This window comes from Hesperophylax consimilis, chromosome 20 (assembly GCF_061612785.1).
Source record: "Hesperophylax consimilis isolate HC1 chromosome 20, BYU_Hcon_1.0, whole genome shotgun sequence".
In the NCBI taxonomy this organism is placed as follows: Eukaryota; Metazoa; Arthropoda; class Insecta; order Trichoptera; family Limnephilidae; genus Hesperophylax; species Hesperophylax consimilis.
The window spans coordinates 27,955,197-27,974,337 of record NC_142855.1 but is presented as its reverse complement, the minus strand read 5'-3'; the positions used below and the strand labels follow the sequence as shown (position 1 = coordinate 27,974,337).

The window sequence follows — 19,141 nt, the reverse complement described above, 5'->3', positions numbered from 1 at the left end:
CAGTATAGCCGTTTATGTATTTAAAATAAAAATAAAATAAAATAAAAATTTGTAGTACGTAAGATACTTTCAGTGTCGTTCTGGTGAAAGACAACAATTCAGAATCGAAACGTTGCTTGAATTGACTGAAATAGATTTGGCTGTGTTTGGTGACCAGCTCGGAACAGCCAAGTACAGCCCCACATTCATCTATCCCATCTCCTTTCCCTCCCATTTACCTTCCGCCTCGCAACATACGCCAATTGGGGATTCCATAGTCTCACTGGCTCCAGAAGGTTGGGAACAGTTAAAAAGTAGCATAAAAAAATAAAAATATATACCAAGGTTTTTAAAAATATATTATTTATTTTTAATACCTACAAAGTTAAGCATCTTTAATGCAATCATAAACTATTAAAATTTTCATCCACGTCGTACAACGTATCATCCCCGTTGACAAAATCCTTTTGCAAATCCGTTGGAGGTAAAAAATACAACTTTGTAGGAAGCAAACAAACAATGCTCAAAGCGATAGTCATGTGCCAAATAGAGTGGACAATGTAATAATTAGAATTTGTCTGCAGAAGCGTGAAACAGAGCAATCCAGTAACTACCAAAATGAGTCCAGCAGGTAGAAAGAACAACCAATACTTCTTAACTGGAAATAAAGCTCGGGTCTTTCTACAACGCAGTCCCCACGCAGTGAAAACAATTACTGAAGCAATGACGATGGGAATCAAAAACACAAGCATTGAGAATTTGTCTAACTCAGTTCCAAAAGCAATTATGACCGCTCCAAATATGTGTAAAACTGCCACGATGCGTTTGTCTAATGATGCCATTGCTACAAGAGTAACCCAAAAAGACAGGAGTCCACAAAAGAAGTCACAGTACTGCAGTACTCCCATTCTGACGATGCAGAGGCCATAGGTGATGTTGTCACTCGCATCACATGCGTGGTAGAATGTGGAAAAAAACATAGTTGACAGGTAGACCAAGGCTTCTGCGTAGTAGGCTCTGCGGATGGCAAAGTAGACGGATGGTATGAAGAGGATGTTGCTGATGGTAAGGCAGAGAATTGCGGTGAGGGTTTCACTGGGAGGCGGCGCGTTGGTACCGTCTGAGCAATCTACGCCTGGAATTGAAAAAAATACCTTTTATAGCACTGTTTAATTAGTGATTATATGTCCGGAATAACACCATTTCATACCACCATCCTGGTCACCTCGAGTGGTTTGCTACGTTTGGTGACTGTCAGAGATGTTCGGAACCAAAGTGTGAGGTTTGTCTAGGTCTTGTGGCGGGCCGGATCGGTAGAGGACAGGAGGAAGCCGCTTTGACCGGCTAGCACTGCAGTGGAAGGGATGGATTCATACGTCTCTCACGCCTGGATATTGACCCTCAGTTTCCTTTCTGCCCTCACACCTCCACACAGCATTTCAAAGATGACATACGACTTAAGTGAAATTATTTTTCTCAAAGCCTCCTGTGTAGAGTTAATGTGAAAAAAATACAGAGCCATATGACGATATATCCTCTCTGCCTACCTTGGCGCAGAAATGGCGTGATGATTGATTGGTTAGTTGGCTTAGGCAATTTCTAAAAAGTCAGTCCATTTTACAAATAATATTCGGTGTTGTAAGATGAGGATGAAAGATAAATGTAATATTTGGATATCATACAGTTATAACAACTGTATGTTGTATAATACTCGGTATAACCGCTAAATAAAATGAAAAACTCACCGGAGTAGCCGCCAAAGCAGATGCATTGGGACAGCAGATATCCATTGAACACAAAGGAGTAGCACTCTCCGTAGTTCCCGCAAGATCCTTGAATGCAGCTGGCCGAGAAAATTGACACATCTACGATGGCATTGCAGGAACCTTCCTCAAAGACTTTTAACAAACTATCTATGGCATTTTTATCATTGACTTTGATCCCCTTATTTATTGGCAATCCAAAGTCTGTCATATTGGCATTGATTCTAGCCTTTCTTTCATCAGTTAATCCACTGGTACAAAACAGTCCAAAAGACACGTACCACGCTCCTGAATCTGGATAAGGTATATGCACCAAATCTTCGAAGGTACTAGCGTCACCAGGACTCAATATTATTGTAGCATTCGATGAAATACCGTTGAAATCACAAGATCCAGTTTCTTGAGGAATCATTTTTTTCCCCTGAGCAATGCACACGACAAATTTTCTTGAATCTTCCACATTAACGCTTTGGTTCATACTTAACTTCATTGTTAAAGTGCCCCCGATATCGACAACTGGATTAACAATTAATTTTAACGTTTCTAAAATTTCTGAATCAATTTGTAAATATGTTGGTTTGGCTGCATTAGAAGTTGACGGTAGATTGTAATCAATTGAAAAATAGCCTGTTTTCTTTTCTCTGACAAGTTCTGTTACCTTAATTTCCTCGATTTTATTAACTTTTAACACATTCTACATAATTCTAATTGTTCCTCTTCTAGTCTAACATAGCCAGATTTGCTGTACGTTATAGATATATAATGCCATTCATAAGGAAAATGGTTGATGTTAAATTAAAAATCTAATACATCAGACAAATCTATAGTACAGTCAATTATGTTTTTGGCTTTGTCTTGACTCGGTAAGCTTTTTGCTTGAAATCTGAACACGGCCCAATTGCAATTTGTGCATTCGGAAACGATTATCAGTTGCAGTTCTTGGTTCATCTCTTGGTTGTCCAAAAAACACTTATACACGTCTCTGGTATCGTTATTGGCATTATTTCTGAGTGTGAATTTCATGGGTTGTCTGCAATCTATTGTAGAAGTGATAGCTTTCTTCGCTCGTATGTCTGTGTATAGAATGGTCCTGGATTGGATGGTGAGACCTGAAAATAATAATCATAATTCGTCATATAAAATAAGAAAGGATTAAATACTTTTTCTTCTCGTTAAAAGCATCTTTTCACTGGCCAAATTAAAATATATTTAAAATCATAAAATGTTAACAATATAAGGCCAATGATTAATATATAATATATCAAATTTCATCTTTTATCTTCATATTATAATCTGTTTTTTGAATTAGATATTCTTCTATTATTTATTTTTCATACTCATTCCATAGTACATAATAATATAATGTGTACCCAAATCGCCTTGAAATATCCAACACCTGCAGTATTTTAAATAAAATTACAAATAAAAATGTACCCAACATCGATCCTTGTGGAAAGCCTAAGTTGTTTTCAATTGGCTCTGTTTATGAGTTATATACTACTGATAGTTTAAGGACGGGTTGTTTCGGAGAATTTGAACAATTCATCAAATTTCAACGTTCATTTTCGGGTTCTGTGAAAGTCCTATTCAAGTTCTGTTTTTATATCATTATAGGCTAGTTGCTTGACAGAACTGAAATAAAAACAGAACTTGGAAAAATCTTTTACAGAACTTGAAAATGAACGTTGAAATTTGATGAATTGTTCAAATTCTCCGAAACAACCCGTCCTAAGAGACAGATTTGAATGAACATTCAAAGTCCATCTTTTTGATAATTCTATTGAATTTATTACACTGAAAAGAGAATTTCAGACATGGTAATTGACCGTTCCATTAGTACTCGATTATTTCTATTATGTTTAGGAAGGAGGGTTTGAATACCGCCCCCCCCGGGTACCATGTATTGGATAAACAACACCTCTGCCATAGGTCACCCCAAGTGGTTACTACGTTTTGTGAGGTAGCAGGGGCTCAGATATTGGCGGAAGATGCGTCTGTCTATCAACTGAGAGGTTTGTTGAGTAAGACCCTTTGACCTCTCCACCGGACTCGTAAGACTCATCGCCTTGCACTCTAGTAGGAGAGATAGATTCTTAGGTCTGTCATCCCTAGTTTCTAACCCACCACTCATACATTGTAAACTCACACAGTATCTCCAAAGATTCCCTTTTTTGTAACAAATAGAGATAATGATATACTCACTGGGATCTACTGTGCTGAGGATTTGGTGTCAATATAATTTCTGTATTTGGTGTCAATATGATTTCGGTTTATGATCTCCTTATGTTTTGTACCCAGATTTTTATTTGAGATGTAAACGTTATTATTTTTTTAGATGAATACCGCGCAACAGTCCAAACAACTCCCTGGAGACAGTGAGGCTATAGCATCCTAAATTGGAATAATTTGTGAGGCTGCGGGTAGAGGGAGACGGAAATAGGATGGGGAAGAAGAGGAAGGTGTGGAAGTACCCGGCAATTCAAACTGGTCACCAAACACGGCTAAAGCCATTTCGAGCATTATGGTGGTCTCACACCAGGGCGATACTGGGATTACCTTTAATTCTGTCACTCCCTTATAATATTGTTGTCAGTTTCGAATGAGAGTGGGATTTTACTGTAGAGTTTAGTACGGTAGTATAGGCTTTTTAGAATAAATGTTTTATTTGAATTTGTTTGCTGGATAATAAATACCTTGCTGTTCAATTGGGTCCAACTTCGGGTTCGTCCAACTCACGAAGGTGGCTCCGTACCACTCTCCGGGCTCGGGTGCGTCCAACCGTAGCTCCATCGTGTTGGTGTCCGAGCGCAGAAGCACCGCGTGCTGGGCGCGCCCGCCGAGCACGTGGGCCGGCGTGCTGCCGTTGGTAGGATGCACCGCGGGGAACGAGCGCGCTTTCAAGTGCACTTCCACGTCGCGCACCGGGCATTCTCCGGCTGCAAGTAAGTTACATCATTAATTATTAATTTATTTATTGTTTATTGCTTATTGTTTATTGTTCATTGTTTATTTGTTTATTGTTTATTGTTTATTGTTTATTGTTTATTGTTTATTGTTTATTGTTTATTGTTTATTGTTTATTGTTTATTGTTTATTGTTTATTGTTTATTGTTTATTGTTTATTGTTTATTGTTTATTGTTTATTGTTTATTGTTTATTGTTTATTGTTTATTGTTTATTGTTTATTGTTTATTGTTTATTGTTTATTGTTTATTGTTTATTGTTTATTGTTTATTGTTTATTGTTTATTGTTTATTGTTTATTGTTTATTGTTTATTGTTTATTGTTTATTGTTTATTGTTTATTGTTTATTGTTTATTGTTTATTGTTTATTGTTTATTGTTTGTTTTTTGTTTATTGTTTATTGTTTATTTACACCGTATCTGTTCGCGCAACATAGGTATATGGGATTGTTAGGTATGCATCCACAGGCTTAGTGGACAAGTGTAATGTCAATACCAAATCCTGCAAATGTCCTACCTACCCTTTTACCCATCCCAAAATGTCACCATATTAAAAATATTGTTGCGACACATGTAAAATTTGACAAGTGGTGTCAGTTGTTAATCAGAACTCACAGTGATAACTAATATCAGACAGGGCGATTATACATATATTTGTGAAGTGCAATCAACCATAACTCCTGGAGACGTGTGATAGTCATCAACGGGTGAGTCCATCTTTCCTGCATTCCAATCTGGGCTTATCTTGTGCTCCAGAAGCCCAGATTTATACCTTTTTGATTATTGCACTGTCCATCGGGTTCGTCGGATGCATAAATCGTCCCATAACCTAACATTTCGGTGTAGTTTGGGACTGGTCCTTTGGGCGTGTGGCATAGCACACCACCTCTAAAAATATATAGTGGAGTCGCAGCTTCGCGAAGCCATTTTTTGGTTCTTTCGAGCCGGATTACCAACGGGGTATTTAAAATTAACATATTTAAAGTTATAAATAAATATTATTTCCTCTTTATACTTTGTTAATTTGTATGTACTAGGTTGCATTTGTAATTATTGTTGTGTTTAAATTCCTACATACAATTAATCATGGCGACTAGCGATAGTACTCAGGATATTAAAATCAAGTTACTAGAATCGAAGATTAATTTGATGCATAATCGTGTTAATGAATTATACGAGAAAGCGAAAAGTATTGCGGACAGGGAGACGAGAAGTTCGGAGGATTTTGTTAAACAAACGGTTAATATAGCTACATATTATGCACAATTTAATACGTTGTGTGATGAATTTCATACACTTCAGTTGAAAAAGGATTCAAATTACAATATGAATTTCGATTTGTGGAGTAAATTCGAAAATAAGTACTGTTTTGTAGTTTCTATACGCGAAAGCATTATAGCAAAGCAAGATTCATCACGTGATCGACAGAAGTTAAATAATTCACCATTAATTAAGCTCCCACCGATCGAGATGCCATCGTTCGATGGTAATCAAGAGAATTGGTCGATATTTTATGAAGCTTTTAAATTAAACATTCACTCAAATGAAAATTTGAATACGTCGCAAAAGATGCAATATCTGATAGGGAAACTCCAAGGAAAGGCGTTATCAGTTTTTGCGGGAATACTTCCGAACGAACAAAATTATTTTTTAATTTGGGAAGCTCTCGAAAAGAAATATCAGGACAAACGCGTGCTAGGTACCTTTTATCTGAACAATATTTTGAATTTAAAATTATTGGCACCTAGTAACCCAAATGAGTTAAATAATTTTATCGAACGGTTTGCGTCTTCCATAGCTGCACTCAAGGAATTAGGTATTGATGACCTAACCGATTTTATAATATTACATATTGCACTGAAAAAATTAGATATACAGTTGGTGCAAAATTTCGAAATGTCTATACGGGAGAAAGCTATACCTACATATACCGATTTAATAGAATACATTCGGTCGCATGTCAAAATCCTAGAACGAACTGGGCAAAATGATAATAAAGTTGTTAATAATAAAAACAAAGTTACGCATTCATTCGCTGTGGTCGAACCGAAGTCAAGTAATAATAATCGTAATAGGTGCCGGAAATGTAATCATTCTGATCATGTTGAATTGTTTAAATATGAACAATTTAACGAATTAAGACCAAATGCTCGCTTTCAGTTTGTGAAATTAAATAATTTATGTGTAAACTGCTTAAGCGATAAACATAAAACTGTGAAATGTCCATCTAAATCGGATTGTAGAATTTGTAAAAAACGACATCACACCGCTCTGCATTTTGAGAGCACGGTGAATACTGAAAGTCAATCGAAAAACGAAGCCATTACATTAATAGCGCGTAATAATAAACAATATAATAATTTTTCTGCGGGTAATATAGCTACGAATGTACTACTGCCAACCGCGCAGTTATTTGCTTATGACAATAAAAATAATCAAGTAACCGTAAGGTGTTTAATTGATTGCGCCTCGCAACAAAATTTTATCAGTTTAAACACTTGTAATGAATTAAATCTTAAAATAATTCCTTTAAATAATTCAGTAGTTAAAAGTGTTGGTTCAGTAGAGACACCAATATTGGGACACGTTGCGTTAAAAATTAAATCCCGCGTTTCAGAAGATACTTATAAAATTAGTCTATTAGTTGTCGATAAAATAACTGATAAGCTTCCTACACAACATGTTGACACAAAGTCATGTGAGCATTTAGTGGGTTTAAACTTAGCGGATGAATCCTGGAACGTTCCATCCGATGTTGATATCTTATTAGGTGCACAGTTATTTCCATATATTCTGCTGGGGAATAAGGTTTTATCTAAACATAATACGAATGCACCACCGGCTATACAAACAGTATTCGGGTATATTGTAATGGGTGAAATACCTACGTGTACGCCGGAGGTTTCGTGGACGTTCGGCCCCATAACCAATGTAGATTTATATAATGCGTTATCCAAGTTTTGGACAATGGAAGACATGCCTATTAAGTCGTTGATGAGTGCTGAAGACGCAGAATGTGAAAAAATGTACCTCGAGTCAGTCCAACGGGATGAATCGGGAAGGTATATTGTATCTTTACCGTTTAAGATAGATCCTAATAATTTAGGTGATTCGCGCCGTGTCGCGCAGCGTCGATATGAATATATAGAACGGAAATTTAATACGTCGCCAGAATTGCATTGCAGTTATAATGAAGTAGTTTCTGAATATCTGGAAAAGGGATATATGAGGGTTGAAGTTCCGTCTTCATCTAATATTGATGAGGGATATTTCATTCCTCATCACGCAGTAATTCGTAAAGATAAATCAACAACTAAAACTCGTGTTGTATTAGATGCGAGTACAAAGACCAGTCCAGGGTTGTCACTTAATGATACTTTGTATACAGGTCCAAATTTGCAATCTAATTTATTTACACTTTTAATTAAATTTCGCTTATTCGCTGTAGCATTAACCGCAGATGTTAAGCAAATGTATCTACGTATAATGGTAACGGAAAGCCATCGTAAATATCAAAAAATTCTTTATAGATTTCACGAAGATGAACAAATTGGAGTTTATCAATTTAATTCACTCGCGTTTGGTTTGAACTGTTCACCATTTCTAGCAATGCGAACTATACGGCAGCTAGCGAGTGATGAAAGAAATCGTTATCCGAAAGCGGCGGAAGTTGCAATTAATGATTTATATATGGACGATTTTGTATATTCTGTAAATACTATAAGTGAAGGCATCACTTTGGCTACAGATTTAATGGCGATGTTCAAGTGTGGAGGATTTGAATTAGTCAAATGGTCGAGTAATTCTCCTCATTTACTGGCCCAATTACCAGAGTCGCACCGCGCGACAATGGATTTTTCGGATAAATGTAGCATTTTAGGATTAAAATGGGATCCGATATCTGATTGTTTTCGATTTATGATATGTCCGACGGAGGAAAAAACTATATGTAAAAGATCAATTCTTTCCACAATAGCTCGTTTATTCGATTTATTAGGTTTGGTTGCTCCGGTAATTTTATATGCCAAATTACTTTTACAAGAGCTGTGGTTAGAGAAAGTAGGATGGGATGAGGAACTACCCCAAAGTATTGTTAATAGATATGTCAAATTCAAGGAAGAATTACCGATGCTTTCTAATTTAAATTTACCTCGATATTTGGGAGTAAAGGAGGACTGCACGATAAATATTATCGCCTTCGCAGATGCGAGTATGAAAGCATACGGTTGTGTAATATATCTTCATGTCACGGATAAGGGTGGCAACACTACAATGAATTTGATATGTTCTAAATCCAAGGTGGCCCCTCTGAAAACAGTGTCGCTCGCTCGATTGGAATTATGCGCTGCGCTTATTTTATCTAGACTCGTTAGATCTATTATAGATACTTATAGAAATCGCGTTTCGATAAACGATATATTTGCTTTTTCAGATTCAAAAATAGCACTTTCTTGGATTCACTCGTCCCCGCACCGGTGGCAAACTTTTGTAGCTAATCGAGTTAGTGAAATTCAGGAAAATTTACCCGCGAAACATTTTTATCACATAGATGGCGTTACCAATCCTAGTGATTGTTTATCACGAGGACTACTGCCTGCTCAGCTGGTCGATCATTCTCTTTGGTGGCACGGTCCGCCCTGGGCTGCGAACCCAGTATCCGAGTGGCCTGTCGAAAGATTTTCCCCCTCACGAGAGGAGGAGAATGCTTTGGAATTGAAAAAAATCGCATACATTTACAATAACGTCAATAGAGGAAAATTCTCCGATATATAATCTCGCTTTAAAAATTTCCTCATGGCCAAAACTGCTGAGAATTGTGTATATATTTTACGATTTATGCGAAAGTTATCACGCTCAACAGTTATAAGTTCCACGGAATTAAACATTGCTGAAATGAATGTATTAAAAGCTTTACAGAATAGGTATTTTAGTGCCGATATACAATTAATACAGAGGGATAAATTATGCTCACCTTCAATCCGAAAACTAAACCCGTTTCTAGATCATAATGGCTTGTTACGTATAGGTGGTAGATTAACAAACGCGAATATACCTTTTGAAAACAAACATCCAGTACTTCTACCAAGACAGGATCATATTGTCGATATAATTATAGACTTTCACCATCGTGTGAATTGTCATACTGGTGCACATCTCCTTATGTCAATAATTAGACAGCGTTATTGGATCTTATCGGGGAGAAATCTAATACGCAAAAGAGTACATGCTTGTAATTTCTGTTTTAAAACTGCACCTTCTAATATTATACCGCTAATGGCAGATTTACCTACAGCTAGAGTTCAGGAAGCAAAGGCATTTACACATACGGGTGTAGATTTTGCCGGACCAATAAATATAACCCTTTCTAGGCGTCGTGGGGTAAAAAGTCAAAAGGCATATATATTTCTATTTATTTGTTTAACAACGAAGGCTATACATATGGAAGTGGTATCAGATCTAAGCACGGACAATTTTTTAAACGCATTTAAGCGTTTTCTATCCAGACGCGGACCGGTTTCGTGTATGTACAGTGACAATGCGACAAATTTCATAGGCGCAAAGAATTGTCTGGATGACTTATATAATTTTTTAGAGGCAAATTCAACTAAAGAAGTTCTTCGCAATGAATTTAACATTCGGAGAATTGAATGGAAGACGATTCCACCCCGCGCTCCTCACTTTGGAGGATTATGGGAGTCAAATATTAAATGCATTAAATCGCATCTGTATAGGGTTGTGGGTACTCAACTATTATGTTATGAAGAGCTTCTCACAGTTCTGACACAAATAGAGGCTGTACTTAATTCACGGCCATTATGTTTATTAAGCAGTTCTCACTATCCAGAAGCTCTTACTCCGGCTCATTTTCTGATGTCTACCCCGATTCAGCATCTACCTGCTTATGATTTGACTAATGAACGCATTAGTCTACTGAAAAGGAAAGAGCTTTTGGACCACCTCGTTCAATCTTATTGGAAGAAGTGGCATATAGAGTATCTTCACTCTCTGCAGATGAGAAAAAAATGGAATAGTCCTGCGAATAACATTCTAGTAGGTACCATAGTATTGGTGCATCAAGAGGATGCGCCTCCACTTTATTGGCCGGTGGGTGTTGTTGAGGAGGTGTTCCCTGGTAAAGACGGAGTGGTTCGTGTCGCACGCGTAAGGACCCCTTCCGGGAACTTTAAACGACCAGTCGTAAAATTGTGTCCTTTGCCTACACAATAATTATTATTTCTTTATTTCATTATTTTTTTTTCATTTTCGTTTTAACTTTGTAATATTAATAGCGTATTGATAAGAATATTTATATTTCATCTTACTTCGTTTTACATTTAATTCTTTACTTTATTTGAAAGTACTTAAAATTTCGGAAGGTACTTTCAACGCCGGGAGAATGTTCGCGCAATATATATGGGATTGTTAGTTATGCATCCACAGGCTTGATGGACAAGTGTAATGTCAATACCAAATCCTGCAAATGTCCTACCTACCCTTTTACCCATCCCAAAATGTCACCATATTAAAAATATTGTTACGACACATGTAAAATCTGACAAGTGGTGTCAGTTGCTTATCAGAGTTCGGAGTGATAATTAATATCAGACAGGGCGATTATACATATATTTTGTGAAGTGAAATCAACAAAAACTCCTGGAGACGTGTGATAGTCATCAACGGGTTAAGCGGGCTAAGCCCAGATTTATACCTTTGATTATTGCACTGTCCATCAGGTTTGTCGGATGCATAAATCGTCCCATAACCTATCATTCGGAGTAGTTTGGGACTGGTCCTTTGGGCGTGTGGCATAGCACACCACCTCTAAAATATATAGTGGAGTCGCAGCTTCGCGATACCAGTCTTTTTTTACGATAGCAACATTGCGAACTGTCAGAAGTGTCGCTTTCCTAAAAATCATTATTTAGTAAAGCGTGCTGGCGGTCAGAATATCTCGGTGCAAAACTTTCTGAAAAAAGTGTGCGCAGGCCTTGAAAACCTTTGAAAAAGCTTGTCAATTGTGAAGAATAAGATTCCTACATCAGGAGGAAGATATTGGTGAGTTTAATAATGTATTATATTAATTTACTTTAGAACTGAAAGTGAATTCACAGACAATTTGATTATGTTGTGGGGAGAATAGGGATGCCATATGGGGTGAATGGGGACGCTATACGGGGTGAATAGGGACGCTATATGGGGTGAATGGGGACGCCATACGGGGTGAATAGGGACAGGGCATACTCAAATTAGTTTTATTTTTTTAGTATTTAATCTTTAATATGTTCGCTGTATTAAAATGTCTCTTATTAAAGTAAAAACCCTATTTATTAATTTCAGAAAATGCCACGAACCTACAAGCCCGATCCGAGGAGTAGTAAAAGATACAAAAAATACAACGATGAGAATATCAAAAATGCGTTGGAATTAGTGAAGAATGGTAAAAGCTATCGTGAAGTGGCTTCTGAATTTGGAATATCCAAGAGTGTACTTTGTCGCCATAATTTGCGCCACAAAAAAACAAGGTGGCCAGAAAGTTCTTTCGGATGAAATAGAAAATTTTATAATTGATAACATTAATATTTGTGCTGAATGGGGTTACCCATTAGACACCTATGATCTTCGGCTAATAGTCAAAGGATACCTAGACCGACGTGGGAAGAATATACCAAATTTTAAAAAGAACTTCCCAGGGCGTGATTTTGCTGAAAGCTTTTTAAAGCGCCACAAGTCAAAAATATCTCAAAGAATGAGTCAAAATATTAAACGTTGTAGAGCCCAAATATCTGTCGACACCATTTCTGATTATTTTGATCATTTGGAATCTTCCTTGTGCGATGTTGATCCGGCAAACATCGTCAATTATGACGAAACAAATTTAAGCGATGACCCAGGTCGTAAAAAAATTTTAACAAAAAAAGGCTGCAAGTACCCGGAAAAAATTGTTAATTTCAGCAAAAGTTCGACTTCAATAACGTACGCTGGATCAGCAGCTGGCGACATTTTACCAGTATATTTAGTGTACAAAGCTACTAACATGTATGACACTTGGACCCAAGGTGGCCCCCCACTCGCAAGATATAACCGTACAGTATCAGGTTGGTTTGATGGAGACACTATTGAAGACTGGATCAACACAATTGTCATTCCCTATTTCCAAAATAAGCTTGGGAAAAAATTCTAATTGGCGACAATCTTTCTTCGCACTTGTCGCTCGATGCGATAAAAAAATGCAGAGATCATAATATAAATTTCGTTTTTTTACCCAGTAACTCCACACATCTCACTCAGCCGCTTGACGTGGCTTTTTTTCGGCCATTAAAAATGGCCTGGCGAGACATACTGGCCACTTGGAAGGAAAATGATGGACGAAAAGAAACTGCCATACCAAAAAGCATGTTTCCCAGACTAACTTTTAAAAAAGTTGTCCGACAAAATATCCCTGAATGCAGGGAACAGCATTATTGCTGGATTTAAAAAGACTGGTTTACACACTTTGAATCGGAACGTTGTGCTTGATCTACTTCCAAAGGAAAGTCAAAATGACCACCATGGCACTAAGAAACTAAATGATTCGGTAATTTCCCTCTTGAAAGACTTGAGATATCCTGACTCAAGCAATAAAGAAGATAAAAAGAAAAAGAAAATTTCTTTGCAAGCAGGAAAAAGTGTCGACGAAAAATGTATAGAGAACCTTAAGAAAGCGGTGATTACGACACAAAAGAGAGTTCAAACGCAGAAAAAAGTCGCTTTAAAGACAAAAAGAAATAAAAAAAAAAATCAAATAATTTGAATAGCAGCTCTAACTTCGAAAATACAGAATCACAAAACATTCAGGTTGCAGATATTATTATACACCAAGCTGAAGGAACCAATAAAAGTGGTAAATGCGCAAGTAAGATCAATGTGATAAAAATATACGACAAAAACGGGCAAGAACTGGTAGATGTAACATCTTCAGAACATTATCGAGCTGAACCATTGAAAGTCCTCAACCAAAATACTTTTAATGAAGAAGAGATAATGGAAAAGGCAGCTTCTGTTATTAAAACACGCAACACGCACAAACACATATATCATTATAAATGCCGATTTACATTCTCTTTTGATATTTTTCTTTTAGTGTTATAATTATATTTTAAATTTTAATCTTTATTTTTATTTTAAATTTATCTTTATTTTAATGTTGTTTTTCTTTTTTTTAAATGTATAAATTCTTAAATTATAAAATGGGGGCCTCAGCATGGGTAAACAACCCAGTGAGGCCAACATTACTGAATTGAAATATGAAATATTGTAAAAAAAAATGTATCAACAATAAAAAAAAAAAAAAAAAGAAGGAGAGGCAATGGAAGTGGAAGATAAGGAAATTTATTCCCTTGTGGATGAAGACAAACAAATTAAACAACCTAAGTCAAGTCACGTAAGAATACTGCTCCTGAAGGTGAAAAAAGTGTTCAACCAAATACTATCCTCAAATTACATAGGCAACACTGCTGTGCTTGTAATTATGTTGAATATTACAAACTTAAGTCTAACTGGACCTCTATTGGACGGATGTAATGCATTGTGTGCAAAAATTTTGCTTGCCCTACTTGTGTTACTGGTGCTTTAAGTTGTGAATTTATTTGTACGAAATGTTATGAAGTTTAGTTTAAAGATAAGTTTAGCATAGGTATCTACTTATTGATCCAAAAATAAACACTATAACTCTTTTAAGGTTTTGATGCCTGTTAACTAATTATTAAATTCGATTCTTATTCACCCCTAAATATGTCCCCAATGATCCCAAAAAATTCTCCAATGACCCCACAGGCATCCCTAAACACTCCGCATTGCAGGTAAATAGGAACACTTGCTTTTTTTGCGTTTATTGAAAAATGTGCAATGGCAACCCACAAAATAGGGAAACGTATAATTAAAGAAGCATAAGAAAAAATTTTCAGCATATTATTATCGTCCCTATGGCTCAACGAAAAAGAGCTATGTTTACTTAAAGATTATAAACTGTCCCTATACACCCCGTATATAAATATTAGCTTTCTGCAATCCGTATCCGTAAAAGATAAAGTTGAAACATCTTTTCGGTTATGGAAAAAAAATAACAGATTATTGCCATCTATTATAAACGGATACACAATATGTTTTCTATCTTCCAACTTCGACGGCCTAGGGCTTTTCGGCCTATCCTTACCGCTTATTTCTATTATAAACGGGCCTTAAAACGTTTTGATTGAAGGTTATGATAGGTTAGTATTTGTATCGGTTTAAAACAACAAGCCCCAACTACTGTTACAAATATCGATGACATGGACAATCTTATCGATGCCTACCAACACAATAATAGATGGACATGCGTTTTGGCTCGCTGCTAGCCAGGGGCATATAACTCCGCTCTGGGCTATGCTTTGCTATTGCTATCCTCCGATAACTGCTAGCCAGGGGCATATAACTCCGCTCTGGGCTATGCCTTGCTATTACTATCCTCCTATAACTGCTAGCCAGGGGCATATAACTCCGCTCTGGGCTACGCTTTGCTATTGCTATCCTCCGATAAAATTGACGTAAATTTCCAAGACGCCATTTTGAAGGTTGAAGTCAGTTGTTTTCGGATGTTTACGTTTTAAGAGTTAATATTTTCAATTTTCTTTTACCCATTGAAAAATAATGTTGCGTGTTAGTATTCTTGAAGGTGATAAATTAATGCTGTATTGTGTTAAAGGTTGCTCAGACGGATATTCTATTCGACCGATTCGATAATCCGGTGCTAGCAAGAAGTGCGTTTGTTTGTGAGCGTCATTTCGCAATTGAAAGCAAACATACGGTACAAACGGAATTTAAAAAAAAATCTTTATTCCAGGATGTGTGGAGGTGAGTGCAATCTCACACATCCCATAGAGGGTATAAGTACAGATCATATTTACATAAACGGAAAATTAACAAAATAGATAAAAAAACATTAAAATTTAAAAATATAGATTAAATCAGGGAAGCAAGGGAATCCATCGGATCTAATATTGTGGGAGCAAGTATATTTCACCAATGTTTTTCAATGCTCGATCCTGAAATCAGACGGGATTCTATGATAAGAATATTTCTGGAATGGTTTCTGCTTCCCCTCAGTCCTGCTAGGCTGGTTCTTAATACAGCTGTTAATCCTGGAACTCGCCCTTCTGTAAAAATTGAGAAGGCACTGCAGTATCTGGGGAGTCCAAACATCAATTGGTAAGCGTTATTATATTGCACCCAAAGCCTTTCCATTGTTCTTTTTTTGAAATTTGCCCAGAGCTCGCAAAAGGCCATGAAGAGCGTCCTTTTCACTCGAGGACTACAGAGCCGAAATTTAGGTACTACTGAGCATTTTACATTTTATACTCATACTCGCCTCTGCCTGTCAATATCTTCATCATCCGTTAGCTTATTGTTGATGACATGTCCTAGATATTTTGTGGTTTCTACTATTTTCAGAAGCTCACCATTCAAAAAGGCGGGGGGAATGTTTTTTGGGCCTTCCCTGTGTTTTATGACCAACAGTGCTGTTTTTCGATTTATAAATCATGTTGGTTTCGTGTGCAAATTCTTCACAGATTTTCAGGAGAATTCGTAATCCCCTTATTGACGATGCCATCAAAACCATATCATTTGCGTAGCTAATCCTGTTAATACCTATTGTTAGACCTCCGATGTGGCAGCCCACTCCAGCATTGTTTAACCTGTGGGTTAGTTCATCCATGTATATGTTAAACAGTATTGGGGACATACATCCTCCCTGTCTGACCCCGCTTTCCAAGAAATAGGGTTCTGAGAATCCATCTTTCCACTTCATAAGGTTTTCCTGCTGACGGTGTCATGATTCGGAAATTTTTAACACTTTCCATGGTATCCCTCTTTCTTTTAGTTTTTTTTCCATAATAAGGGTGGAAAACTCTGTCGAATGCCTAACTAAGGTCTAGAAAGTATGCTTTCGTTGTTTTCTCCTTCCTGTAGTAACTGTTCACCCGGTCCCTTTCATAAAGTTCACCAGGATTGTCATTGGATATGTGGCTATGTCTTCTGGTTTTACAATGTGTCATCCTAGATCTCATCTCTCCTCTCCAATCCCTTTTGGTTCCCTGAAGGCCCCACAAGGGAAGAAGCCTCATCTCTCCTCTCCATTCCCCTTTGGTTGCGTGAAGGCACCACAAAGGAAGAGTTTGCGAAGGTAGCTGCATATCATCTCTCCACTCCTCTTTGGTTCAATAAAGGTCCTACGAGGGAAGAGGGCCTCATTTCTTCTCTCCACTCCTCCTTCGTTCCCCGAAGACCCCGTGGGGGAAGAGTCTACCTGGTTGGTTCCTCGAAGGCCCCACGACGAAATAGTCATCTCCCCCTTGGTTCCCTGAGGGCCCCACGAGGGAAGACGGCCTCATCTCTCCTCTCTACTCCTTTTTGGTTTCTTAAAGGCCCCATCAAGGAAGTTGAGTATGTTAGTATTTCGCAAATCTTTATAATGCCAGATTGGGTATTATACAGAACATAGCTTTAGTAAAGGAATTAACAAGAACGGTTTGTTATAAAGCAAATTTGCGATTTGTCAATCTTTTAATAATTTGAAACAATATAACTCTCAGAGTAATTATATAAATAATCGCATTCTTGACTTAGCTGTTAGCAACATACTATTGAAAATAACGCATAACAATATTTCATTAGTACCAGAAGATGTTTATCGTAAAACACTGCTAATCTCGATTCTTACAAAAAAAAGAACCTAAATCTAACACAAAGCAAATATTACAATTCAGAAAAGCGGATTATTCAGTAATAAACACAAAACTTAACGAAATTGATTGGGATCATAAACTGAACTATTTGAATACTCAACACGCAAGTGACGTATTCTACAACATTTTGAACAATATTAAAATAAATTTTGTACCAACTAAACCGGCAAAAGTTGTAATTATCCACCATAGTATACATCATCTCTGTTATAAATTAGGGTCCTTGGAATTAAACTCCGTTATTGAGAGCAAACTGAATCACTTTATTTAACAATAAATATCCACTATCACATGATATGACTAGGCACTTTTTACAGTAAATTCTCTGGATAAAGGCTAGTTCCCGTGGTTCTTTAGGAAAGGTGAAACCTTTGGTTGTTTTTGAGCAAGAGAGCGTTTTTAAGGAAACCCAACCTTATACGACAAAAGACTGTTGACAACCTTCAAATTCAAAAGGGCCTCAAAACAGGGATCGTTTTTGCGGACACAATTTAATCACAAACATATATCAGAGGCGAGAACCTTTCACAAAAATATAATCTAACCTTCATAGGAGTCACTAGTGGTACATAATGACTCTGAAAATTATACAATCTCTTATAAAAATAATTAAAGAAAAAAATAAATATAATAAAAAATTCAAAATCCACGTGACTACCAAACGTTTTCACTCTTAAGATCTAGACAGAAACGAATTGCACAACAACTCTACATTAATTATTAAAAATGTTAAATTATTGAAAATGTTACCAATATAAAATACTTGGGAGTTATAATAGATTCCAAACTGAACTTTAACAAACATGCGGAATATACCCAAAAGAAAATTGGTAAAAAAATATCTTTTTTGGGAAGAATTCGCCAAACACTGTCCGAAAAAACTGCAATCACCATTTATAACTCCATTATTGCCCCACATTTTAATTACTGCTCAACTATCCTTTTCCTGTGTAACGACCGAGAGCAAAATAAATTTCAAATTCTCCAAAATAGGGCAATGAGAACAATACTCAGACGAAATAGGTATTCAAAAGTAAATAAAATGTTAAACGAACTAAATTGGCTAACGGTGAAACAGATGTTGACCTTGAACACGATGATATTTTTACACAAAATTGTAAACAACCTGCTACCCAAATATTTTTCGAATAAAATTGTATACAACAAGGACATACACAAACACAAAACTAGGACGTACAATCAACTTAGGCTACCAAAGAAGGACAAAGCGAATACCCAGAATAGTATATTATATAAAGGGATGAAATACTATAACGCGCTGCCGGAAAACCTTAAGTCTGCCCCAATTGAAAAGTTCAAGATGTTGTGTAGGAGCCACATCAAGCAAGAAAAAAAAACATAGTAATAATAATATGTAATAATTAATTAGTCATTTGTAAACTTAAATGTACAAATTACTAAAATAAAAACAATAAATAAAAAAAAAATAAAAAATTATATACATAGGTACTGCTGAAAGTAACATGAATGGTAATCCTAAACTCTTCTGGAATCATTTCAATAACATAAAAAAAACACAATCGTCTCTTCCAAGGAAGATGCACCTAGATGATAAAAAAGCAGAAAATGACCAAGACATATGTAATATTTTCATGGAATATTTCCAATCAGTTTACATAAACGATAATAACCTACCTACATTCGACATACCAGA

General features: G+C 36.5%; 1 protein-coding gene across 1 annotated transcript in view; it reads right to left on the bottom strand.

Moving 5' to 3' along the window:
- Nucleotides 1-383: 383 nt before the first annotated feature.
- Nucleotides 384-19,141, bottom strand: part of LOC149414488 (post-GPI attachment to proteins factor 6-like) — a 48,056-nt gene continuing 29,298 nt past the window's right edge. Inside the window, exons 3-5 of the mRNA XM_089644198.1 lie at nt 4,436-4,678; nt 1,725-2,036; nt 384-1,114 (exon numbers count right to left, since the gene is read on the bottom strand). Of these exons, the coding sequence (XP_089500324.1) occupies nt 384-1,114; nt 1,725-2,036; nt 4,436-4,678 (1,286 nt within the window). The remainder of the gene's footprint in view (nt 1,115-1,724; nt 2,037-4,435; nt 4,679-19,141) is intronic.